The sequence below is a fragment of the Lagopus leucura genome, unplaced genomic scaffold, assembly GCF_019238085.1.
Source record: "Lagopus leucura isolate 7727_CA_CO unplaced genomic scaffold, USGS_WTPT01 Super-Scaffold_73, whole genome shotgun sequence".
Lineage (NCBI taxonomy): Eukaryota > Metazoa > Chordata > Aves > Galliformes > Phasianidae > Lagopus > Lagopus leucura.
This window is the reverse complement of record NW_024962252.1, coordinates 7758882-7785866: the sequence shown is the minus strand read 5'-3', so window position 1 is coordinate 7785866 and position 26985 is coordinate 7758882. Positions and strand designations below refer to the sequence as shown.

General features: G+C 47.4%; 1 protein-coding gene across 2 annotated transcripts in view; it reads left to right on the top strand.

The window, feature by feature from the left end:
- Positions 1–23248, top strand: part of HPCAL1 (hippocalcin like 1) — a 51765-nt gene extending 28517 nt beyond the window's left edge. Inside the window, exons 3-5 of one of the 2 annotated variants that reach the window (XM_042891645.1) lie at positions 19226–19625; positions 20822–20927; positions 22028–23248. In XM_042891645.1, the coding sequence (XP_042747579.1) occupies positions 19248–19625; positions 20822–20927; positions 22028–22125 (582 nt within the window). In that variant the 5' untranslated portion in view covers positions 19226–19247 and the 3' untranslated portion in view covers positions 22126–23248. Of the gene's footprint in view, positions 1–19222; positions 19626–20821; positions 20928–22027 lie in introns of both variants that reach the window. The other variant, XM_042891652.1, reaches the window with a different exon arrangement.
- The last annotated feature ends 3737 nt before the right edge of the window (positions 23249–26985 follow it).

The following is a 26985-nucleotide window of genomic DNA, read 5'->3' as shown; positions in this document are numbered from 1 at the left end:
GAAACACCTCAAGCAATGAGGAGCTCAAATACTCTAACAACAAGGACTAAATATAGTGGTGAAAGTGAAAACAGAGAACTGAAAATAGTATGGCCAGAGACATGAGATGGAAAAGGAGATGGAGAAGCAGGGCGCAAGGGAGGAAAGCCAGCCCCAGCAGGAGCTGCAATCCAAAGCAGCTGAAGGATTCCTTGCTGCACACTCATCTTGCAGCATCTCTCTGAGCAGGAGGAATGAGTCCAGATTGCTGTGTCTACAGTGAGTTCTTGTTTTATTTTCCATCAAGAAGGTAGACTCCAAATCAGATTTCCACTCTTAGTTGCTTTACATTTTTAGCCTGTGATTGGATTGCAAATGCACATTGCATATTTACATTTCTGGAAGCACGGTCTGCTGCTGTCTTCTTAACCAGAATCCAAGTTAATTTGCTGAGCTTCCAGATGGGAGCCATTTGTTCCTCTATTACAAATTCGCAGGAATGCTTAATTTAATCTAGATTTTCTATCTGAGGAGTTGGCCTAATCTAACATTCAAGCATTTTCCTTGCTTCCCATTCTGCTTCTTTTTTTTTTTTTTCCCCCCCCTCTCCCTGAGCCAAATTAGCACTTGTACAGAATGAAGCAAATTGATTTTGCAGTGCAAGCCACCAATCCGTCATCCATCCTGCTCAGCTCTTGGGGAGCAGATTGCCTTTCCATCTCCTGCAGAAAGGCTCCTGAGAAGAAAGCTGGGCATGAGGTGTAGCCGGAAGAGCCTCTTAGCAGCATTTTGCTGGTTTGTTGAGGCCTTTTACATTTTGCTATGTTCTTTGTTTTAAACTCTTCAAGGATCACCTGACTGAGCTCGTACATGTGCTAAATAAAAACATTGTAAAACGGCTGTTGCAGGTAGATAAGTTTATTTGCAGGGGAAGGCTCATAACTTTCCTTAGCAACGTTCAGCCTCCAGTGAATCGAGTGATTTGTGATTGTATTATAGCCGTTTCTTTAATGAAATTTTAAACTACATGCCTCTTTACAGTCACTTCTGCCCAGGGTTCCTGGATATCCATGCGAACACTGAGTATATGATTTCCGAGGCGTGCAGTGCATGCTGAAGAAGCAGATGCAGAGCAGGCAGGTGAGGTTAGCTCGTGAGCTGGGCCCTTTCTTTGCTAATGCATTTTCCATAACAGTTGAGATTGCGGTAGGAAAAAATGATGCGTCACGTCTTTGCTACTTTGGTTTCAGAGTGAGTGTATTGAAGCAGCTTGAGGTCAGCTTTATTCTTTCTTTTTCTGTGTTATAAATTCCCAGTGCTTCCAGTAGCCAAACCTCATCCCCAAAAAAGCCCAGGAGTGCTGCACACAGAGACGGCATCCCTGAGCCTTGCAGGTGCCACATGTCTGGAGCAACGAGCTTGCTTCTGAGCACATCCTGAGCAGACTGGGTCAGCAGCCTGCAGCATGTAGCAGTCTGCAGTTGCCCTACCTGGTCCTGCACAGGTGAGCACAGGCTTGGCACCACAGCTCACCCTCGGGACCGGCAATCAAAGGGTCAAAGCAGGACCTGGGCCAGCTTCTCAGCACCACTAGCAACTGTGAAACACCCTGAGACAAAGGCAACGTGGTGGATGTGGTACAATAAAAGATTATTTAAAAGATTATTTATTTGGTTCCCAGTACTCAGGTTAACAGGCAGTAACCCAAGCAGGGAGGGATTTATTTGTTAGGAATACAAGCAATGTAGGAGTGGTTTAGATCCTTATCTTGGACTGTTTGGATAAGGTACTGACTCATTAGAGAGAATTGGTTTTGTTTACTTACAGGCAGTGAGATGACATAATGAGCCAGTGCAGAGAAGCAATCGAATATTTGAAATTATATGAAGGATTCTATAAAGCATATTTTATTGGAGCATTGTTTTCCTTACTCTAGAATGAGTAGAAAGGAGAAAGAAGTAGCATTTGTCATAGAAACAGGAGTATCTGTGACCTAGCCATAGGATAAGCTCATTATTTTGAAACTGCTGCCTGGAAGTTTTTTTCTCCCCATCATGCTGCACATGCACACCTCCTTATGACCCTTCAGGAGTTTCTCAGGATCTTCTCCTGGTTTAGCCTGAATGCAACACCAAAAACAAGTTTGTGCCCCGCTCTCTCTGCTTTCTCTGCACACAACTTGTGAAAATGCCGCCACACCGCTTGGCCAAGCTGCCCCGTGCAGCCAGAACTGGTTCAGGCTACCCAGCAAATCCTATTAAGTCAGGAGTGTCAGTGCAGTGTATAAAACTTAGGTTCAGAGGGGGCTATTTATAGCTGCAGTAAGAGTATTGTGTACACGGGTTTTTCTTTCACTCCTAATCTGGGACCTTGGCAGGTTTGCCATCCCCTTTACCTGTGCAGCAGCTCGGGTGCCAGACCTCCAGAAACACTGGTGTTCAGCTGGAAGTCCTAGCCATCCTTTAAAGCCACTTGAGGGCCTGTGTGGATGTTCTGCCTGCCTTTGTTCAGCATCTCTCTTCTCCTGGCTCACTTGCTTCCTGGTGAGCCAATGGTTTGGCTCTTGGGGTGTGAAGTGCCTACAGCCAACAGTGCTCCGCTGGAGGAGAGGTGGGATGTGTGGGAGTGATTTACTTGAATTTCTCAAGCTCTTCTCTGTTATGAGAGAGCTTTCTGAAACACAGGACTAAGAACAACCCAGGTTTGGAACAACCTTGAAAGTTCGTCAGATCTGATCTTTCCTGGGTAAAGAGCCTAAATGAACTTATCTAAGACTCAGTCCAGTTGCCTCTTGAGGACCTCCATTGATGAGTATTCTATTATGTCCCTATGTAGTAGTTGTCTTGGGGTAAGATGTGGTTGTGTGTGTAGGACTTGGATTTGGAAGGACCAAATAGAGCAGAGCTGCAGAGGAGGGTAGAAAGATTTGCTTGCTTTTCACGGGAAGACCAATTTAAGCATCCTGTCTCTGATGTCAGTTTGTGGTTATGGGGTGGGACGGCTGGCTGAGTAGATAGAAAGGACTTGCCTCATAGCAGTTGCCAGCCTGGTTTTATCCAGCAGTGGAGCAAAGACCTTTGTAAGCATCATTTCAGTTGGCTTTCAGCTCAGACTTTGGCATTGTACAAGTGCACTAATGGTATGTCAAAGAACTGCTGCTAGTGATTGTGTTTTAAGATATCACATTGTTCCTGGAACACAAACAGTAGTGACCAGCAGTACTACTATGTGGGCAGACACTTCGTGCCCAGGCAGGGGTCCCCCTCTGCACCACTATCCCCAGGATGCTGCCACAGAGTGCAAACAGATGCGTTGGTAAAGTGTGTGAGCTTTCTGCACGCTTATTGCATTACATCGAGCTACATGATTACAGGGATTGTTTATTTTATGGCTTTTTTTATATTCTTATTGGGAGCCATTTGTCAGTCTGCATTGAAATCTGATTAGCTGAGAATTGCTAGCTTTCTGGTATATGTTGACCTATAAAGTGAAGGATGCAGCAATAAACACAGTCCATTAAGCTGCTGCTGGAGTAGTCTGTAGGTTTCACTGAAGGTGGGAAAGGAAGGAGCTTGATGTGTGAGTGCCAAGACACTTAAATGCATGGGCATTCAAGGAACAGGAGGCACAGGGGCACATCATGCAGCTTCCAGAAAGTATGCCTTTTTATTGCCACAGATCAAATTATTTCCATTTTTAAGCAAGGTGGTATCTGGCTTCTTGGCTGACCTTGGCAGTGCATGCTGTGCTGCATTTCCAGAGGGTGCTGCACAGGCACTGTGCAGAAGCCGATAAAATACCAGCAAGGTGACTAATGACACCTGAAGCCTTGCCATGATATTTGTTTTAAGTCATTCCATCTCCAGTACAGCAAATGCCATGGGCAGCTATAGTCAGTGTCCTCTTAGTTTGCTTCTAATTACTGTACAAAGTTTTTTGGGCAGCTATAGTCAGTGTCCTCTTAGTTTGCTTCTAATTACTGTACAAAGTTTTTTGGTTGGTTGTTTTTCATTTTTATATATAACTTGGAAGAAAACCTTTGGAAAGAAGACATGTTGCAGTTCTGAAGAACTTTGCTCTCCATGGTGGTGCATTCAGAACATGCTTCCAACATCATGTGGGGTGAGGAGGTTTGAGGCAGAAGACTGTGCTGCTCACCTCTCTATCTGTTGGCTGGAGGGCACAGCTGTGCACAGCTGATCCATTTCCTTCTGGGTACCATGGAGCACTGACCTGCTTGGAAAACCCAGCTGGCTCAGAGGGCCAATAGGCTTGGTCTGGAGTAAAGCAAAGAGTGTTTATTAGCTAATGTCATCTGCTGCCCTAGAGCCTTTCTGCAAGTCTACCAGCTTGGCTTTTACCACAGGTTTGTTGATTTGGGCTGGGAGAAGATATTCGCAAGTCACCTCTGCTGCTTAAAATGTACAGGAATATTTGCCAGTTATAACAAAAGATTCTTGAATTACTAAAGGTACCTGCAAGGCTGTGCTAGGTCTATTTTTTGTCCTAGTGTGGAGCACCACATAATTTGACAAGTTATTATTGTTGAGGCTCTGGAAGCAAAGCCTGTGAGTCTGATGACCATTTGGAGTACGTGAAGGTGCCCAGTCCTTCTCTGAGTGCTCATACAATGGCATAGCTACTGTGTATCCCCTGTCCCAGAGGTAAAAATCAGTAGTGAGATACTAGAAATGATTCTGATGCCTTCTTTCAGTGTCACGTAGTTCAGATTTATGTTTCAGGGGAGGGTCAGGTGGGATTAGGGAAAGGGTCTGCACCAGAAGGCAGTGGGCATGGAACAGGCTGCCCAGGGCAGTGAGAGCTGGAGTTCAAGGAGTGTTTGGACACTGCTCTCAGACACAGGGTTTGGATTTTGGGTGGTGCTGTGTGCAGATGGAGATTGGACTCAGTGATCCTTGAGGGTCCCTGCCAACTTGGGATATTCTGTCGTTTCGAATGTTTCCTTTTATTTTACCATAGAGGGAAGCTCAGCAGTGTACCAGCAGTTCCCATGGTGGGTGTGTGACCCATTCCCCTGGCTCTGAGATACAGCTGACAGTAAAGGCCTTGACCGCTCCAGGAACCTTCAGCCTGTGCCTCTAAGATGAAAGCCTGGGGCCCCTGGGGGGGGCTTGCCCTGTGCCTTTTGCCAGGTGGAAGCCAGGTGCTAGTTTCCACAGCACCACAGCCTGCAGTGCTCTCTGCAGCTCCTCATTGGAGACGTAGCACTGTGTTTCAAGAAGCTCCTGTTTTTGCCAGGATGGAAGTGGACATTCTATGTCAGGTGATGTAGGCAGAAGCGATGTTAGGGTTTCTTCCAATTTCTGACTATAGGAAGAACATAAAGCATGAACAGGGTGAGAGTGAACGAGTGGCTTGTGTGTGCACGTTTGGCTTTGTGCTTTTAAAAAAAAAAAAAAGAAGGATCTAAAAATAAGCTCCCCACAAGCCTGCACTTCCTGATGAGTGGCAGCAGCCAGGGAAGCTCAAGCCATGGGGCCGTAGGGCTGCTATGCCAGCCTGGGGACAGACGGGAGGAGTGAGCAGGACAGCCCGCATCCTCCTGAGCTGTGCTGGGGTCAAACAGGTCAGGAGCAGAGCAACAGCAAGGAGATCAGAGGTACATAGAATAAACCAAAAATCAAACTGCAGCGTCCAGTGGACTTGCAGTGGGCACGCAGATGCCAATAACGTTCTCAGACCAGGGAGCTAAATGAAAGTTTTCTCCATGCATTGCTCTGCCTTGCTTCTCTCAAATCCAACAGCCAGTGATTTAGAAAGATTGCTCTGAAACCCCTTCTAAGCTTAATCAGCATTTCTCATCCTAACTCAGTTTCTACTGGTGTATATATCATCTGTATGTTTAGGTGGCGCTTTTCTACTTCACAGCTTGCTGGTTCTTTGTGGGCTGTCTGCCTCCTATAGGCATCCCCACTGTCCGTTGCATTCTGCAGCACTTTGTGCTGAACAAGATGGTGAGGTGGCTTTGTTCAGAGATCCACCATCTCATTTTTATGAATGGTTCTGAAGTCTTTCCATCTTGTTTCCCCCTCGAAAGTTCAAGAGAGTGTGGCTTTGTGTGCTGCCCAGCCCTGTGCTTCACAGGGGTGCATCTACCCATGCTGGGGATGCCCCAGGCTGGGCACCAGCACATGGGGAGATGGTCCCTTGGTGACTTGGTTGGGGACATTGGGATGGCTTGGACACTTGAATTTGGTTGGCATTGCAGTCCTGAGGTGGGTTTTTATGGAAGGTGAGTTATTCATAGAATCGTAGAATTCTTAGAGTTGGAAGGGACCTCTGAGGGCCATCTAGTCCAACTCCCCTGCGATGAACAGGGACGCCACAGCTAGATCAGGTTCCCCAGGGCCTGATCCAGCATGGCCATGAAAGTCTCCAGGGACAGGGCATCAACCACATCACTGGGCAACCTGTGCCAGTGCCTCACCACCCTCAGTTTAAAAGACTTTTTCCTTATATCTAACCTAAATCTCTTTTTTCCTGTTTGGAAAGAACCAGTTGCAGCATAGGGATGCTCTTAGGGTATCCAGTGATTTTAACTCACGCTGAACTTGTGTGACTAATTGCAGTCCAATCTGGTGTACAAAGCCAGTGCTACATTCACATGAGGCACTTGCATGGCAGGAGGAGAACAAAGTAGTTTTCATATTTGGTTTCTCTGGAGGCTTTTATCCAGCCAGTTAGACCAGTCTTCTTGTTAGTCAGTTGTTGTCCTGATATTTTGGGGTGTGTTGCTCTTTTCGTTATTAAAGAAAAGGCTACGTAATAGCTCTGTGCCTCTTAAATGCCCTGTAATTAGTCTGAGGAACAGGCTATTGAACTGTCCTGGCTAAAGCTGTGAAAAAGAATAATTTTAACTCCTGCTATATGGAAAGTCTTTTTTTTTATGCTGTTATGATGACTGCCCATTTGTGTTGTAGCATCTGTTCCAGTATATGAATGTAGAAGGAAATGAGCTGGCTCAGCAGAAACTGAAACCCAGACTAATCTCATGCTATAATAAGAGCTTAATAGCATCATTGTCCGTAGGCACTTCAGCAGCAAACTAAGCAAACAAAAATAAATCAGCGTTAGAAAACAGATCTCAGTGAAAGCATCAGCACTGTTTGGGGGCCCACTGTGGTGGGGCAGCTGGTTCCTGCCAAAGCTCTTTATCAGCTTTTGGAGGCTCGCTGCCGTCCGTCCCGCAGTGTCCTCCCGTTCCTTCACCCCACGCTTCCCCGCTTACATAACTGACTTAGGCATTACCTTCCCTGCTCTCCTTGACGTGTCTTTAGCCCTATTGCATCACTTGGCCTCTCTGCTTCGATGAAGAACTTCCCCAGTAAAGCCACTGCTTCGAAGGGAAGGAAGGAGTGGTGCCAGGCAGAAGCAGCAGGTTTATATTATGGCATGTTTAATTTTGCAGATCTGTTTGGTTGCCTAAAATCAGTAGTATATTGAGAATAGTATTTCTAATTAAAAAAAAAAAAAAGGTCCCTGGAGCATTTGAATTCTTGAAGCTTTCTCCTGACAGAAACTGAAAGTGGATTTTTTTTGGTGTTATTATCAGGCTGAGAAATGTAGAGATTAGCAGAGTGTAAACAGGAGGATGCACAGTTATCCTCAAGTGCACTAACGATCTGAGTAGCCAATTTGTTTAGTGGGAGAGTTGTGACTGAGCCTAAAATTTGGCACTTATGCTTTGACTTTGTTAAATAAAACTAAGTAAAGTGTGGAAGTGGAGTTTCTAGACATGAAGCTGCAGCTTTGCCCTGTCACAGAATGGCTTAGGTTGAAGGCAAACTTAACAATCGCTGAGATGCCCAGGGCCCACCCAACCTGGCCTTGAGCGTCTCCAGGGTTGGAGCGCCCACAGCCCTGTCAGCCTGCTTCTGTCTCATACATAAGGACCGTGGTCTGTGCCCATGCGCCAGCTCTCTCCATGGGCTGCTGTATTGTGCTTTAGCTCATTTCTGTGACATCAGGTGCCAAAATCTGTACTTGCTGGATGCCAGAGGCTGTGATGATTCGTAGCTGCTATTTATACTGTGCATGAACAGGTTTTGGCACCGCTGCTTGATGAAGGTAAGCAGAATTCCAGTATCCAGAGAGAGATAAGCGTTCTTTGAGTTTAAAACATGACCATCTAGTATTGTTAGTCTGGGTGAGCATAACTGTACATTGTGAGCTGAGAGGCAATGGTAGGAAAGAAGTCCACAGCCTCTTGAAGCAGGGGAAGTGGATATTGCATTCAGCTGTGCTATCTGTTGCCATTTATCAGGCAGCCTCTCTTCATCCCTGGCTCCTTCCCTGTACCTGCCAGGATGGATTTGGAGGCAGCCTGTAGCCAAGTGATGGCAGCGGGCGCTCAGCACCTCACCACACCGTGGGCTATTTCTACGTATGCATTTTACAAAGCAGCACGCCCAAACGTGTGGGTTTTCAAAGTTTGGTTCAGGAGGCAGCACTGCTGGAGCTGAGCCACTCTGTTGGCCTCTAGCTTCTCCTGGCCCAAGTGTGGTGCCCACATGCAGGTAGTGCTGCTGGGTTTTTGGTGAACAATTGGACCTGACAGTACTCCTGCAGAGGGTGTAAAGTGAGGTTGCTTTTGTTGCTTTTGGGGAGGGTGTGTGCCTTTGCTACCACAACTCAGCCATGGGGAGAAGCAGCAGAGGGCACATTTTGGCTGTCTGCTCTCTTCCTGAGTGTGTAAGGGTGTGAGCACCTGCTGAGCTGTGACAGCAGCTCTGGTCACACTGCAGCCTGCTAGCAGTGCTCAGTAGTGTATTTCCAACAATCTTTGTCTCTTTTGCTGCTGTGGTAAAGACCAATTTTAATTTTCTAAGCGAACCATTCTGCCTAATGGCCTCTCAGGTTTTTACAGCTGTTCCTCTGCTGGGCCAGATCTCAGACTCCCTTCAGAAGGAAAAATCAAAGCAACAGCTGGATGGCGTATAGAGTACAAATACGTGGATGCAAGAAGCTGCACTTGCTGAAAATGTTTTCCAGTACACGTATCCAATTCCACAGCAAACAGAGAGCGATTGTGGTCTCCCATCGTTAAGGCTGTGGTTAGATTTGTTTGTTTGCTTTTGTACAAGGCTGAGTGGGTGTTTTTTTTATGAAACAAATGCAGCACTATTCCCTGCCTGAGTGGGGTGGGTGGCAGACGTGTCCCTCCTGATCACTTGGAGCAGAGACTGACAACTCCCTACATGCCCTGCAGTGGAGATGGCTGTGCTGGTGGAGATGTTCCAGAAGCAAACTGGAACATTTCTTTCTTATGTTGTTTTTCCACTGAGCTTCTCATCTCTTCCATTTGACCTCACTGGTTATCGGTGTAGATGCATCTGGGAGTGCAGGAGCAAATATCTGATGCCACAGAGTTGCCATTTGTCATTAACATAAAAGAAAGTCAGGATGTGGTTTCAAGATGATTAACCCTAAGGTGGAGGTCAGAGAAATGGCACAGGATTCAGGGGAGCTCTGTGCCACTGCATTAATGCACCCTTATCTGTAAGGAGGGGAGAGGATGCTCCATGGTGAGCACGGGGAGCAGCCTTGGTACAGCCAAGCACAGATTGACCCGAAGCAGCCCTGGAAAAGCCAAATCCCCTTCTTGGATGGGTTCCCAGCACAGATAAGGGAACGCAGTGTCACTGTGCAAGTAGGGGCAAGGGCCTGGTCCAAGATGGTGTGGGTGGTCCTGGTGGCCAGAGGCACAGAGAAACGAAAAAAGATGTCTGGGAGGGGATGGGAAGCCAGTCAGGAAGGGCACGCAGGGAACAGTGGTGTGGGAGTGATGCTCTCTGAGATCCTCAGTGTTTGTAATAGGGGCAGATCACCTATTAAAACTCTGTATTGCAGGATCACACATAGCACTGTGTGGAAGCCATTGGCACTCAGGCACCTTCATGTCACTCACCCTAGCCATGAATTTGGCATTGCCATGGGCTGTTCCTTGCTGTGCTTTGTCTGACTTCAGCAGAACACAGCTGCTTCTCAGCTGAGTGCTCACAGTATTGCCTTAATATGAATTACTAGAGATAAGCTGGCAGCTTTATAGCAAATGTACGTTTACCGAGCACATTTTGTTGTCCATTGAACCCAGAACCTGGCAGATAATTGCTATGACAAATAGTTTGGGCTCCTTCACTCCTTTGTAAAAGAAAGGAGGAGTTGATCTCTTAATCTCTCTCAGTTTTGGAACAAGTGCAGTTTCGATGGCTATCTCAGCAGGTTGAAACCACAGATGTCTGTTCCAAGCCAGTGGGTAATTGCTTTGTGCGGAGCCATTCATGAACTAATTTTTTCCTCCAGGAAGCTGAAGTTTGTTTGTTCAATAGCATTTCAAAGTAGTGCCATTCCTTACCAGAGAGCATGTGTGCGCAGTTCTGCTCTTTCTGACCTGCCTATGTCTTTGGTTTTGTTTCTTGAGTATGATTTGGAATATATTTTCCCCACATTGCATCTTAATGTCTCTAGCCTGCTGTTTTCCAAACCTGTGGTTTCCTTCCTAGTCTCCCTCATTTTCCATTATTAAATCATCCAGCCCACTGCAAACTCCTGAGATGTAGATTTAAACAACTTAGCCGCAGTGCACATTTTCCTGTATTGGGCTTACAGGCAGGCTGTGCTCCTCCAGTACACTGAGTGTGTTGAAAAACAGCAAGCAAGGCTTTCTTCACAAGAACTAATGCTCAAGGTAGAGAATATGGCAGGAAAGAAGTGCAGCAACTGAATAATTGCATTTAAAATGAGTAAATCACAGGGTCACAGAGGGGTTGAGGTTGGAGGAATCTTGGGTCCATCAGGCCCAGCCCTGCTCCAGCAGGGGCACCCAGAGCAGGGTGCCCAGCATCACATCTGGGGGCTTCTGGAGAGCTCCAAGGAAGAGTGGTGCTGGGGCCCTGTCATTTCTTTCAATGGCAACTCTTTTGGTGTTCAGCAGCGCATTGGAGCAGTGCTATTTAAAGCTGTGGGCTGTAGGATATAGGAAGCACTTCCTCCACGTTGATCTCTATCCAAATTCTGCAGACGCTTTTGTCTGCTTCCTTGCAGTCCCCACCCTCCTTGGAGTCACTCCAAAGCCCAGGGCAGTGCGCTATTGTTTGGCAGGGTCATCCTTAGCTGGGTCTCCTTTCCTTTTCCAAAACAAAGTACTGCTGCACCAAAATGCCCAAGACTGGAGGCATGGGCTGGAGAATCAGAAGAAATGTCCATCTGTCTGCTCTTGCCTTGCCACTCCTTGTGCAATTGGAGACACCCGTGTTGCAGAGAGGAAGTACAAGGGCTGGCCTTCCTCAGGGAGCACCATGGATGTTTGCTGCTGCTTTTGTTGTAGCTGTGAATCTGTGGGGGATAGGGAGGTCTCCAGAACAGCTTTGTTCTGTCTTCTCTGCGATAGAGGGTTAAGAAGCTGAAGTAAAGTTTTCACAAGGACGCAAGCACCTGAAATTCTTTTAAAGTATTGCCTATTCTTATGTGGCGCCAACTATTTCCAGCAGCTTTGAAGCTGGCTCCCCTGGCCGTGGAGGTTGTATGTTCCCTTTTCAATAAGCACAAAGTGTGCTTCATGGGCTCCAAGGCTAAGGGAAGTGGCCTTCTTCATGAATGCTGACAAGTGATGTCAGCACATGCTGGGAGAGCACACCACGCCAGAACCTTCTATTTAGCACCTTGTTCTCCATCAGTGTACCCCTCCTTTTAATCACCAGCACATCCTTTAAACACTTTTTTCCTGTTTCTCCATAGAGGAAAGAACTAAATGATAAATTATGGCATTGGTGTTGCGCAAATGGACCGCTGACAAAAAAGTCTTGTTGACATGGTTTCTCACACAGGATTCCTTCTCTCCACACAGAAAAGTTGCTGCACATTTCTAGGAAAATAGTTGTGTCATCCTTGAGAAAGGGATATTAAAAAAAAGTGGGAGCCTGGTTGTTAGCATGGATCTTGGTTTGTGAAAGGTGAGAAACAGGTAAAATGTTGAGTTTTGTGGGATTTTCTGTTGCTCTGTTAGAAGTGGGGCTGCCCAGTGGTTGATACCAGGCACAGCCTGGAGTTTCTTCGGTGAATGGGAGGAATGATAAAGGAAAAGAGAAAAGAGCAGCTGAGTACTGTGCCTGGACCCTCAGAGGTCAGCTGAGGGCAGTACCTTGGCACAGCAAGACCTAGAAGACCTTATCTGTCCGCAGCCTGGCACAGTAAAGCCTTACCGGTTACGTTCTTTTTCCTTCACTAAAACAAAGTTCATAAAGATAGCGCTATCTGAAAGTGAGATCTTAAGGTGGTGTCACAAGTGGGGCTTTTTCTCCCCCCCCAACAATATTCACCATCTACATAACCATTCAGAGCAGACCCTGTTTTCCTGTTTTTCCAGCCGAGCCTTCACCGATGGGGCACTGAGATGACAGGACCAGGCTGTGCCCCATGTGTAGTCTCAGGGGGAGGTCAGCTCTCCTCATTTCATGCCTGTTGGGGGCTTCCTGCCTCAAACCCAGCTCATCTCCTTCCTGTCACCGTACCCATTTAGGGAGGAAAATACACCCATTTGGCCACCACTGGCATCACTTAGAAATAAATTCAGTTAGATTTGATTTTCCGCTTGCCGTCTTTTGCAGCCTGCTGACAGATGCAACTCCAGGCAGCCCTCCCTGCAGCGATTGGGAAAGCACATTTGATGTGGGTATTACTGAGATAGAGCCCCGGGGTGGAGGTTAATGAGAAAAGTGATGTCTGGGCTGGGGATGGCACGGTTTGCTCCTGAGATGATTTGCGTTCAAGTATTGAATGTCGCACAGAAATGCCAGAGGAGGGAATAGATTGTCCCACAGCTGCTCTTTGTTCCCCTAAAAATGTCATCGTGCGCCTGGATGTGTCTGCAGCTGTCCTCTGCAATCTGGTTTCAGTACAAGGTGCTGAAGCTATGATCTCAAGGCACGAAAGTTGTGCTGACCCTGACCTGTTCATAAAGCTCCCAGCGTGGCACTGCCCTTTCCTGCAAGCTGGGTGCTGCAGACATGGCTTCCCTGTAAGGAATAGTAACCTCTTACCTTCTGGCTCCTTGCTTATAAAAAATAAAATAAGATCTGACATTAGCACAGCCACCTGCACAAAGACTGAGCAATGCCCTCCTCCAGTGCAGAGCTTGGGCTGGTTTCCAGCACCACCATATTGGTGGGATGCTCTTCTTACAGAGTTATTTTACAGAGCTGTTGTTTTACAGAGTTTTCTACACCTGTGCAGAAAGAAAAAACAGTGCAAAACACTCTGTTTGCTTATAGGTCTTCAATTTAGGCATTTGTTTCATTCAGCAAACAGGAAAATAAAGGTGTGAAGAAGTAATTAGATTACTATCATTAGTAGTTGCACCAAAGGGGAAAGGAAGCAGTGTTTTGAGGAGAATTTTGTTTGTGGTTTGGTGAAATCTGTTTTTGCAGGTGAATTAAGTGGTGGCTTCTGTCCTTTGTTAAAATGGTGATACATAAAAACAAGCAGTGGTATAGAGAAGGTCTGTGTAGAAAGCTAGGTGAATAAAATAGAGATGTAGTTTTGTTCTGTTTGAGACTTTGGCAACAAAATATTGAGTAGCAGTAGAAATTGTTAGCAATAATTGTGTATTTGGTCAATGAAAATGTTAGTTGCAAACCGTCTTCCTCTTTTCTTTCTCCCTTGGTGTCTCATTAAGCATCTAAACAAATGGCAGTTCAATTTTTGAGGTTGCTGGTTGGCGTACCTCCAAACCCACATTTTTGATCATCTTACTAAGCACACCTTTGTTAAGTAAGGCTTCCCTTCAGTTCCTCACCAGTCTTTGAAAACCATCCCAGCCCTCCTCCCTGCCAGAGACAGCTCCTCTGGGATCCCCTGGTTCCTCAAAGCCCCCAGTCTCAGCACCATACGTGCAGCTGGGAAAACAGTCATGTCACATCTCTTTTTTTTTCCCACTTAGACGTTATTAGCTGTGGTAGCGGTCTCACAGAACAGCCTCTGAGGGCTGCTTATCGGCTGTCACTGTCTCTTCTCCAAGTGTCTTTGTCCCCAGACTCTTCATCTTCCCCACGTGAATGGCACTGGTGCTGTGGGCTCTGCTCAGGTGCAGTTGGCTGGCACTTGATGCTGCCACGTTTTGGTAATTCTTGTGATGCAGAAGAAATAATTCGGTTCAGTTTCCTTTTCCCCAAGGCTGTGATTATTCTGCAGAGAAGGCAGATATGTAAAAAGTGGGAAGATGGCATTTGTTGTTCAAATCAGTACGTCTATCCTTTAGTGCAAGCAAACATGACTTTTAAGAAGTCAGTAGGCCACTGAACATCCTGTAATGCTTTAGGGACTTTGTGATGGTGACCAGAAGGGGAAAAGAGACCAGTCTGTTGCCGCTGTGTGACTGTAGCTGGGCACTGCTCAGTTTTTTGTTCCTGAAATCTCAGATGTAATAAAACTGAATCACAGAACCACAGAGTGGTTGGGTTGGAAGGGACTTCAGGCTGCCCAGGGTCCACCCCACCCGGCCTTGAGTACCCACTGCTCTCTGGGCAGCTGTGCCAGGGCCTCACTGCCCTTTGAGCAAAGATCTTCCTCCTAACGTCCAACCTAAATCTGTGCTCCTTTAACCTAAAGCTGTTCCCCCTTGTCCTATCACTGTCAGACCATGTAAGAAGTCAGTCTCCCTCCTGCTTATAAGCTCCCTTTAGGTACTGGAAGGCCGCAGTGGGGTGCACCTGGAGCCTTTTCTTCAGGCTGAACCTGTGCTGCTTTCTGTCCTTTCCTTCCCTCTGCCCTTTGGGAAGCACACAGAGTTTCTGTGGTTTGCGCTCACGGAAGATTGTTTGGAATCACATATCACAATGGTACCTTGAATTAAAATGACATGAGTTTTTCCTCGTGCAACCCAACCTGCTTGGAAAAAAAGACCTTGTATACTAAGACATTGTGCTGACATGTTTTCCTTGCCATGTAATACTGTGTAAACAAACCAAACATTTTTTTTAAGCCTTGCCAACCCTGCACAGCATCCAGCAGCAGAATGAGGCTGCCTGCTTCTCCCTCGCTTTCATTAAAAAATAAGAAAAGGGCAAAGGGAGGAGATGAGGAACATCCACTCATGGTTTGCTTTTCCTGTCTCAAATGACAGGCTGCATCCCTGCCTGATCTGCTCCCACCCAAATTAACCTAATTTCCTAATTTGCTCAAAATATTTCTATGCTTTTCTTATTGCATTGGGAATATTTGCCCTTTACAGTAATAAGCTCTCCTCTCTGAGTTGGAAAACGTTGTAGAGAGCTCCCTGAGGAGCTGCCAGATTTTCTGGCCCTTGTGCAGGTCTCCAGTGCCCTGTTTTCCTCATTTGCAGCAGTTGGTGCATTCAGGATGGGTTTGGGAAGGTTGGCAGGGCAATGGGGCAGGGGAAGCCCCACAGCCAAATTGTGCAGGGTGCAGGCTGGCAGCTTGCACCCCAAATGGCTTTCAGCTCTGTGCATCGATGCTCAGTGCCCGCAGACTAATTAATTTCCTGAGTTAATCAGGAATACAATCCTGAAGAAAGTGGCAAATAGGAGGAATCCAGAGCCCTCTAAGTGAATTTCTGAGGTTTCAGACATTGTGTTTGGCTCTATGAAATCAATGTGCCATCTTGGGGCATTCCCCTGACATTGTTCTTGGCAGTATTGGAGCAGTGTAATTCTGTCTTTCTTTGGAGAGCCGGGAATGGATGCTCAGCTACACCTGTTGGTCGTTCCCAGCCATAGAATTGGGATTTTTATGATACTTTTCTGGTGCCTGAGTGCATGCTTATGGTGCAGCTTTCCCAGGAATGTAGCCCTGGGGGCATCTGCATCCTTCTGCATGGTGCTCAGTGTACACGCTGATATGATTCCTGGTTTTCTGCAGCAGAGACTGAGGCTGATACAGGTGGGAATCACTTCCTTCCAAGCACTTTTTTATTGAGCTCTTGAAAAAAGTTTAACTTAGAATCATAGAATCATGGAATCCCTAGAGTTGGAAGGGACTTCTGGTGCAACTCACCAGCTTGACAACAAGTTTCAGGTAAGCAGTATGAAATCAAAGCAGGGTTAATCCTTGAACGTAAAGAAAAGAGCCCATTTCTTTATTTGTGTTGTTTGCTCTGGACTTGCTGGGTTTCGCTTGGCTCTTTCTCCATGCAGAAGAACCTGTAGCTCCTGCAGCCAAAGCTCGCATCCCTGCTCTGAAGGCTGCAGGGGATACTTAGCATTAGGACTGAGTTTGTCCAACTGGTTCTGTTATTAACTGAGAGATGCGGAGAGGCTCCTTGTTGCTGTTAACTTTGTCATGAGGTGTCACTTTGGAGGATGAGGATGCTGCCATGCCATAGGAGTTCACACAAACCTGATATCTACAGCAGTGTACTTGTGTATCCTGTGACTTCTCTGGTGCAGCTGAGAATACTGCTATTAAACCATGTAAGAGAATCTGCTCTTCACTGCAAAGTCTATGATCTTCCCCAAGCCTGTGTAATTGGACATTTCTCCTTGCAGCCTAGGTCAGACCTGATGCCCATCTCCCAGAAAAGCATGCTCATTATGGGCCATCTTTACAGTCCTGGTTTGCAGCACTATTTGCTATGTGACCTTCCTGGGTGGAAGGGACCAAAGCTTTTATTTGGGCTTCCTGCCCTTTTTTTACAAGGATCAAGCTGCAATAAAAGCCAACCTCAGATCCAGCTGGGTTTTTGAGGGGGTGGCTGTTGCTGAATTGCCCCCTGGAGCACATCTCCATTGCCCCATGAAGCACATCTCTGTGGCTGCCATCTGCACCTGGCTGCAGGAAATGGGATGCAGAGGCTGTGATGAAGGCACAGGCTGGCTGAGGTTGGTGAAGACCTCTGGACATCACCTCATCTGACCTCCCATCATAGTGCAGAGACATAGTTCAGAGAAGGGTGCCCAGCACCACAGCCAGGTCTTTTGGAGACCTCCAAGGAGGAGACCCCACAGCCTCTTTGGAACCTGTGCCAATCTTTGTCACCACTGCTGTAAAATAACATTTCCAAGCAGAGCCTCTCTTAACAAAACGCTCACAGTATCCCTGTGGGCTAATTCTTTTGTCTCCTCTTCTGCACCCCACGGCACCAGTGACAGATCCGATGCTTTGGCTGTTTTAATAGAAAGTCTTCCACCCCCGTGGGAGCCTTTCTTGCATTTTAGCTCACTTCAGAGCAGTGGAACAGCACTGGCTGCCTGCCTTACGCTGCTCCTTGGCTTCAGGCTCCCTTAGCCCCAGGGGCACCATGCTGCAGGTTTGGGACCATTGTGAATCTCAGTTCTGTTCTGTGAGACAAGTGGTGCCAGTTTTCCCCCTGCAAAGCATGCGGCAGAGGTAATACAGAGTATTTATTGTGTGCACTGTGCACTTTCTCTGCTAAAGATCGCTGCTGTCTCACATTCAGGCATTTCAGGTCTTTCCCCCTTTTATTAATGCTATATCCATACTCAAGGAGTTTTGCACAAGGAAGTGCCTCTCTAAGGTGCCATTCCTCTTGCAGTCTTAACTGATGCCATGGAAGCCTCCCTTCAGGAGCTCAGGTCAAAGACAATGCAGTGAAAAAGCCAGCCTGGTCCTGGTGTAAGCAGCGCCCTCTCCCACCATGCCAGTGTGTACAGCCGGCCCTGAGGCAAGGGATTCAGATAGCACAGGCTCTTTAAAAGAACAACAACATGCAAACATCCCAGCTACCCGCAGCCCTCATCACAGCACTGACCTGAGCACCCCGAGCCCCCTCCCTGCAGTATCCATTAGCAGCTATCCTCCAAGTGCTCTCGCAGCTAAATTGGCCAACGAGTGATCTGCTGAAAGCAATCGAATGAAATGTCAGTGGGGTGCCAGCAGCAGGGGGCTCCTACCATGATTAATGAGGTATTTAGGCATCGCATTTTGGAGGAGCTACCTGAAACACAATGCACGGCGAAGGTGGCTTTGAGATGTGCTTTAAAAAATTAATGCTAACATCGGTTGTTTAATTATTCTCCACAAATTGGTTATAACAGCAGCAGGGTTACATTTGGGTTGAGCACATTATGAAGCCTTTCAGAAAGCTCGTATACAGAAAAGGGTTGTGTTTAGATTGCTGCACATTACTTTTCTGACATAAAATCCAGAAGAGGAGGAAGGGTTGAAACAACCTGTAATTTGATGAACGCAAGGATGACGGGGATATAAAGCTTTTGAGGCTGAGATTAAATGAGCATCCATCCAAAGAATAGAGTGCATCTTACTGCTATCAGAAGTGTTGACTCCAACAACTAAGCTCCTGCTGTTGAGGGACCTCCCTTTGTAAGGGAAAAGGAAAGTAATGGCACTAAACGTTTCCAAGCCTCCTTTGGCCATCAAGTTCCAGCAAGCAGAGCCATGCAGAGACCTGCAGAAAGCTGCCATGCAGTGGGCAGAAGTAGAGTTTCATGCCTGAAACACAGCTTTTATGGTGAAGAGTTGTGCTGGTTGGTGATAGCAGAGCTTGCTGCATTGAGCTGGGTTCTGTCTCCAAGCATTCAGCCACAGGGCATGATGTGCTTTTTGTACTTTGCTGGGACAACACACAAAATAAGTGGAATGCAAATAAAATCAGCTTAAATTCAGCTCTCTGCTGCACAGCCCCTTATTTTTTTGCTGACCTGTAACATTTTTGCACGTTCTTGTGCATCACTGGGATGTTTACCTCTGGGAATTGCTCAGCCCTGGTATATTTTGTGGTGTTGGTGTCTGCATGCCATGCCGCTCAACACTTGTTCTTTTGGCTCTGGATAAGTCTGATGGGGATGCAAAGCAGGGCAATGGCACACTGCTTTGGTTATTGTGCACTGTTACACTTTCTGACAGAACAGAAGGTGGTTAACAACTTTTTGCCTGTGGTAGGAAATACTGAGCTTACAGAAGAAGTGGTTGAGTTGAACAGAACAGCCTACCTACCCAATCCCTGCCATGGGTTGGCTGCCCCCCACCAGCTCAGGCTGCCCAGGGCCCATCCCACCCTGCAGAGATGAGGCACCCACAGCTCTCTGGGCAGCTGTGCCAGGGCCTCAGCATCCTCTGTTTGGGCTCCTTCACTCCCATTGCTGTCCCTATACCAGTTCCAGCACAGTCATTGCAGTGGATCAGCAGTTTTGGAGGGGTGGAGGTCAGGAATTGGACCTGGGCATCGCAAACTACTCTAGGGGAGTGTTAGCATATCACAGAGATAACACAGATGCTCTCTCATTGGCAGCAGCTGAGCCAGGCTCTGGGCAAGGATGGGGAAGCAGAACAGCAAGCTGCGCCCTGAAGTGCTGCAGGACCTGCGCGAGAACACCGAGTTCACGGACCATGAGCTGCAGGAGTGGTACAAGGGCTTCCTAAAAGATTGCCCAACAGGCCATTTGACTGTGGAGGAGTTTAAAAAAATCTACGCCAATTTTTTCCCTTACGGCGACGCATCGAAGTTCGCTGAGCACGTGTTCCGCACCTTCGACACCAACGGCGACGGGACCATCGACTTCAGGGAATTCATCATCGCGCTGAGCGTCACCTCGCGGGGCAAGCTGGAGCAGAAGCTCAAGTGGGCCTTCAGCATGTATGACCTGGATGGCAATGGGTACATCAGCCGCGGTGAAATGCTGGAAATAGTGCAGGTGAGCCACTGCCCCCGGCTTTATGTTTATTGCTGTGACTTCTAGACCTGAGGCTGGAGATGGTGTGTGGTGCTGGGACCCATCATAATTCTCAAGGGGTGGCTTGGGGCCATGGTGGGACCTATGAGGTGCAAATGAGCAAAGGTCCCGAGAGATGAATGCAGCTCTGTGCAACGGGCCTGCAGCCAAAGTCTTGCAGTGCTCCCTAGAGATTCCTCAGTGGGGTTTTGATGGGGTCAGAAATACGTAAATGCAAATTTTACTCTCCTGATTGACCTCAAGTTCAACACCATGGGCTCTGAAACTCAAATCTGAGTCAACATGAGCTCAAAATTAGAAGACCATATCATATTCTCATCCCCTGTAGGCTGAGTCCCAGGTCAGTGGCATCCACCGTGATGGTGGGAAGCTCAGCATCCTGAAGCACAAGAAGGTACCTCTGAACATCAGGGAGCACTTCTTGCTGTGCGGGTGGCCAAGCACTGCAGCTGGTTGCCCAGAGAGGTGATGGAGCCTCCTCCTTGACTGATACTCAGAAACCACCCAGACTTAGAATAAAATAATCAGATTATCTGATTTCAAGACCATCGAGTCCAACCACCCACCTGACCTACCGAGTCCCATCACAGAGCCACGGTGCTGGGCGCCCTGCTCTGGGTGTCCCTGAATGAGCAGGGGTGGGAGCAGATGGACCCAGAAGTCCTGCCCACCCAACCACCCTGCGACCCTGTGGTTCAGCCCCTAACTGCATCCAAACAAGCATCACACTTGGTGTCCCCAGTGCGTTTCAACTGGGTAAAGAGGTCCACCTTTATGCGCCTTCCTGTAAGTCTGAAAATGAATGTGAACGAGCAGCAGCCTCCCTCAGCCCCTTGCAGAAGGCAGATTCTCACACTGGCGCTTCACTCCTCTATCCTGACTCAGACCTCCTTGTACATTTATCTCAACCCTGATTTTCTCTTAACCTCACCCAGTGGCGTGGGCGCTTCTTTGAAGTGCGAATGAAGACAGGAAAGAAAAATAAAAAGAAGCTGCAGTCAGAAATTCCTATTTGTTTTGGTTTATAAAGTCCCTCATCTGCCTTCTGGGGTCAGCTGTCTTTTTATTGCTGCAGGCTTAAATTATTTTTCTCAGTCCTGAAGCTTTGCAGCTCGGGTCATGTTTTTCCTAAAGCTTTTTATTTTTTTAATACGCAGGCAATCTACAAAATGGTTTCATCAGTAATGAAAATGCCAGAAGATGAATCCACTCCAGAGAAGCGAACAGACAAGATCTTCAGACAGATGGACACAAACAATGACGGTACGATCCCCTTCATCCTGCGCAAGGGAGAGATGCTTGGTGGGAGTGAGGGTTTAGCTCTAGTGTTGAGGAGACCTATAACAATGTGGTTTTATGTCTAGAAAGGCTATTTTTTATTTCAGAGCATTTTAAGGCTGGGTTTTGTCGTCTGCTGCCACAGCCCCAGGGCACATTCCCAGTCCTGCTGTGTTTAACCCTTGACTTCAGCAAGAACATTGCTGGCAACTTCTTTGCTCTTTGCTTTAAAGTATTGCAAGGAAAGGGAAACACTTATAAACTTCCTAGTAGTCATGAGTGTTCTTTTTCAGACCAGCAAAAACTTTAGAAAACACTTTTTTGGGTGATACTAGCCTGAAGCTAGGATGGAAGCATGCCATGGCTTCTTAGTTTCTTGTGTTGCTTCACCTGGCTTGGGTGCTGCACCCAAATGGAGACCTTTCCCCATTCCTGCAATGGACTGAGAGCATCCTGAAGGGAACCACTGCTCCCAGCTGGTGACACCAGCACTGTGCATCTGTGCCTCGTGGCCTATTGCAGCAACCAGCATAGTGCCTGTGGGCAGCTTGGGCCATGAAATGGGTGTCCTTTGTGAATGGCTCATGCCTCAGTGTCTCAAATGGAAAAGCCCTGGGGGAGTGGGAGGGAGGTGAGGGGCTACAGAGACAGCAGGGCTGCGCTGCTCACCCGCGACTGTGCAAAGCAGAGATGTGGGGCATCAGGGTTAAAGCATCATAGCAATAGGAACATCATATTCAAAGCACAACCATAGTCAGTACCGAGCCCTGTGTTTGCATTATTTGTGTAGCTCAGCTCCATGCAAACTGCTGATGACATTAGAACGGTTGATTTTTCTTTTGGCAGCGCTTTTTTAAGTAAGAAATGACAATTTTTATGCAGGATTGTTTTGCAGAAGAAAGATGCATCCAGGCTTAAGGGCTTGAGCAGGATTTGGCTGCCGTGCATCACGCTAAATTCCCCTAGATGCATTTGTGATAGATTAGATATATGTGCACTGCTTGTGAGAAGAGGGCTTTTATTAAGCTGCAGAGAGCGGCGGCGATGAATGACTTCTTTTCTGTTTTACGTTTCCTCCCTTGAAGGCAAGCTGTCCCTGGAGGAGTTCATCAAAGGTGCCAAGAGCGATCCCTCCATCGTGCGGTTGTTACAGTGCGACCCCAGCAGCGCGAGCCAATTCTGATGAGAGCGGACAGTTTGCAAGGAGAATCTCAGCTTGTCTTACAAGCTTTGCTCGCAAATGGATGCCTTCTCAATCATTCCTCAACAGTTAGTGGATAAGATACCATTGCCAGATTGTGTGTGTCCGAGTGAAACAGCCCTCGCCCCTCACTAACACCAGTGCAGCTCTCCTTCGGCAGCTCCATTTCTGCTTTCCTGTAATGTTTTGATTCACTCTGCACGCCTAAGGGTAACTGAAAGGTGTTTACATGCAGATGCAAAGAGCTGAATCTCTGCTGGGGTGTCCCGTTCACTTCAGCTGCAGGGAAGGGGATGCCCCATAGGCTTGGGAGGACGCTAGGTAGGACTTTGGCCCAACGTAGCAGGTGGCAGGTAACTTATTTCGCTTCAGAAGTGACTATGTGAGAAAAAACATGTGGACTGAACAGAGTAGAAAGCTCAAATTAAAAATCAAAAACAAAGAAAAAAAAATAGTAAAAAACAAAACAAAAAACAAAAACGCAGCTTTCCTGGGCATGGTTCCAGTTTTCTTTTTGAGGAAAATTGCTTGCACTTATCTAATGGTCTTTACTTTCTTTTAATATATATATAAATTATATATATATGGTGAAGTAAAATTTTAAATATGTAGGTCATCTATTTAAGGCATAAAATAGACTCCAGCTTTGTTTCTTCTAGTTGTCCGTGATTTATTCCGATCTTGGAGATGATTGTTGGTTTGTTTATTTTTTTTTTTTTTGTGGTATTTATGCATTAGCAAATTGCTGTTCCAAAAGAAATGCATGAGTAGCAGTTTGTGGGTAATTTCACTCTGTTTAATTCCCGAATGCAAATATTTGTTCATTTTTACTGTCGATCGTTCCGGCGTTACTGTATTAACGGGAGGCCCGAAAGGAGCAAATCCTCATTTTGTATTTCTCAGTGAAGTCCTACGTTCTGGTGGTCGCTGCGTCAAGTGGCTTCGAGTGACCTGAGGTGACGTGAGTCGCACCGCTGTCCTCCACCTCGCTGCACCTCTCCCCTTGCTGTCGATACGTTAATAGTCTCGTGCATTCCAGTGTTATTTAATATCTGCCTAATGCCAAGAAATATTCATTGAAATAAAAGACTACTTTTCTTGTCCATTCCCGTCTTCTTTTTACCCAAGTAAAAGGCTGGTGGATGTGGTGGAGTCACCGTGCCTAGAGGTGCTGAAGAGCTGTGGGGATGTGGCACTGAGGGACGTGATGGGCATGGTGGGGGTGGGCTGGGTTGGACTTGATGATCTGAGTGGTCTCTTCCAACCTCAATGACTCTACGATTCTATGAAAGTAAAGCCAATCAGGAGTCTGCTTTTCCTGGGTAATCCAAGGGGGAAAAAAACCCACAAAAATATTGGGAAAACACAGGAACATGGTGCCTCCAAGGGGACCAAGTACTTAGATCATGGCTGCTCTGCGGGGTCTTAACATGAGCCAGGCATGTTTTTATTCAAGCACTGCAGAATGTCCCTTTTTTTATATACTGAGGATGGAAGAGTGAGCTTGGTGTAGCTTTCAGACATACATCAAGTCTTCTCCCATCATTTGACTACTTCTGTAAGCGGCCCTTCTTTTGTATGTTCCTGCCATCCCTCCTCTTCTGATTTCTGCTTCTGCCTTTGGTGAATAGCAAGTTTCTGCCACTGTTTGACAAAACCCCAACTGTTCTCACCAGAACCCAAACTATGTTTCAGTCCCAGGTTTGATACTTTTCCAGGCTTCAGTTTTCTCCTCACTACGCCCCTGGTAGAGTTTCCTCCTAACATCCAACCTAAATTCCCCTTTTAGTTTAAAACCACTTCTCTCTGTCCTGTCACTGTCATACCATGCAAAAAGTCTCCATCTTGTTTATAAGGTCCCTTTAAGGCTGCAACGCAGTCTCCCAGGAGTCTTTTCTTTCCCAGGCTGAACAACCCCGGTGATCCCGGAGGATGGATGGAGCCATGCTGCTCATCAGCTTCAAGACATTGCCAGCTGGGGAGGGCTCTGCATCCTGCTTCTTAAATAGTGTCCAAGGGCTTAGTGGGAAACTTCAAAACTTCAGCTTTTCCAGCAATTTAAGTGAGTATTTTTGCAAATTACATGTTTAGTAAAAAATCACCTAACTTAGTAAAAGTGGATTTTGGAACAACAAAAAAAAAAAGCCCACAAAACCACAGGTCCATTTTTACCTGGCTGTATTAAGCCGTGTAATTATTCTTTCATCATGGAGATATCCAGCATTCTGAAAGCTCCAGCTAATTACTTTGTCAGCTCAGACTTCTCTGTATGAATTGCAGCTCCTGTTACACTAATTCCAGGTTGTGTCATTGCCTTCTAAATAAAGTTAGTGCCTGCCTGCTTGTGGCTCAGCAGCAGCTGTGGGAGCAGAGGATGTGCTGGGCTGGGACCTGCCATGCTTCTGAAGGGTTATGTCCCTCAGTGCCACTGCCACGCATCTTCTGAACACCTCCCTGGATGGAGCCACACGACACCTTGCGCAGCCCCTTCCTATGCTCAGCCATCTCTCCATGAAGAAACTCTTCCCAGTGCCTAAGTTAAACCTCCCCTGGTCCAACCTGAGATATCTTTGGTGTCTTCTCTGCTTGGTCCCCAGTGCTGAGGGCTGCAGCACCATCCTCCCAGGCACATTTGGTAACCTTTCCTGCACCCCTCAGTGAGGCATTTCAGCACCTTCCTAGGCTTTACACTGCATCTGGCCCACAGCAGCCTGACGCTGGGCATTAATGGTAGGCCATGGTGCATTGCAGTGAACATGCACATGACAGAGAATCATGGAATCATCAGGATTGGAAAAGACTCTAAGATCACCTAGTCCAACCATCAGCCCCTTGTCCCTCAGTGCCATATCTACCCTTCTCTTGAATACCTCCAGGGACGGTGACTCCACCACCTGCCTGGGCAGCCTGTGCCAGTGCCTCGCCACTCTTTAGGAGAAGAAATGTTTTCTAATATCCAGCCTGAACCTCCCTTGATGCAATTTCAGGCCATTCCCTCTTGTACTAGGCATCCTGCACAGATGTTCCACCAGATTCTGGCGGTTCCTTGGGATCTGGCTCATCCCTCTTCTGCCCCAGCTCCTGGGATGGGTTTGCATTGCAGAAGACAGCAGAACCCTTGCAGTCCCACTCCTCCTCTTCCTTCTTTCCAGCACTTCCCTGGTCCCCTTTCAGAGTAACTCATGGCTTCCCTCCAGAGCTGGCAAGCAGGCACAGTGCTGGCAGCTCGCTCCTTGGGGAAAGGTGGGCACAGCACAGCTGCCGTGTGCCATTAATAACCAGAAACAAAACACAAACACTGTGCACTCTTTCCTTGGAGAAAATAAAATAAACTCAGCCAATTCAGATGTCAGTGTTGCACAGCTACAGTTTTTCCTCTGTTGCTTCCCTTCTGAATTATTGATATTTGCAAGCAGGCAGCTCTGGTGCTGCTGAGGGACGTGGGCTGATCTCAGAGCCACCTCTCTGCGGTGCCATCGGCTGACACCAGTCCCATTGCTATTGTCCCTACAGGGCTAAGCAGTCCAACAGAGCACTACTCCCCTGCCATCTTTTCATCTGAACAGATTTACCTCCCTGAGGTGCTCTCTGTTCCGCTGCAGTGGTGGAAGGGCTGTAGACAGGCAGAGCAAGAACAGAGCAGGTTGGACAGACCTCTGGCAGCAGGGTGCCCAGCACCACATCCACTGGCATCTGGAGAGCTTAAAGGAGGAGACCCAGCATCTCTGGTCAGGCTGTGCTGTCACCCACACTGCACAGAAGTGCTCCTGGTGCCCAGAGGGAACCTCCTGTGCTTCTGTTTGTGCCCACTGCCTATTGCGCTGCACCACCCCCACCATACGTGGCAGAGAACATCTGCACAGCAGTGCCAACTCAAAATGCCACAGGAAAGGTTTACAGCTGCCCACTAAAGGGAACAGCAGCAAACTGCTGGAACCTGGAGGTATTCACTCGAGTGTACTAAAAGAGCAGAAAGATGAGAGTGTAACCTCATGCTTATAGCAGCCTTTGGCAAACAGGATCCCAGATTATTGTATTTTTTAAATTACTGCAGGGAAGCACAGGAATGCCACAGCAGTCAGCCTGAGGTTGGAACCAGAAAACAAGAAATAAAAGCTACAGTGATGTGCAGACATTGCAGATCCTGGGATAAAAGTGATACATTTGGGAAAATATAGAATGGGTTGTTACAAATGGGAATGATGCCTCATAAATCTGTGAGCAGGCTTTGCAGTAATGCAGCCATAAACCAGCTGAAAAGGGGCAGAGGGAGAGACAGTGAGATAGGGGTTACTATTGGAATGGACCTGTCTGGGGCAAAGTGCTGTGCAGGAGGGCTTCTCAGCGCTGTGACTGAGCAATGGGAATGTCATAGGGTCACAGAAGGGTTTGGGTTGGAAGGGACCCAAACCCACCTCCTGCCATGGGCTGGCTGCTCCCCACCAGCTCAGGCTGCCCAGGATCCACCCAATCCAGCCTTGAGCACCTGCAGGGATGGGGCATCTGCTGCTCTCTGGGCAGCTGTGCCAGGGCCTTACCTCCCTTTGAATAAAGAACTTCCTCCTAACTTCTAATTTAGGCTCCCCTCCTTTAGCCTAAAGCCATTCCCTTTATCTTATTACCTTCCTGATAAAGACCCCTCCCCATCTTTCCTGTATACCCCTACAGTCCTACAATCCGTATAACCTTGAGCCATAAACAGCCTCTCGCCGTTCATCCCTGTGGTACCGGGAGCAGACAAGCCTCAGTTCTCAGCCACACGGATCTCCGAGCCCAGGTGTTCACTCGGCGGCCACCGTTTGGAGGGCGTCTCAGAGACGGACTCAGCAGTGCAGCGAAGGG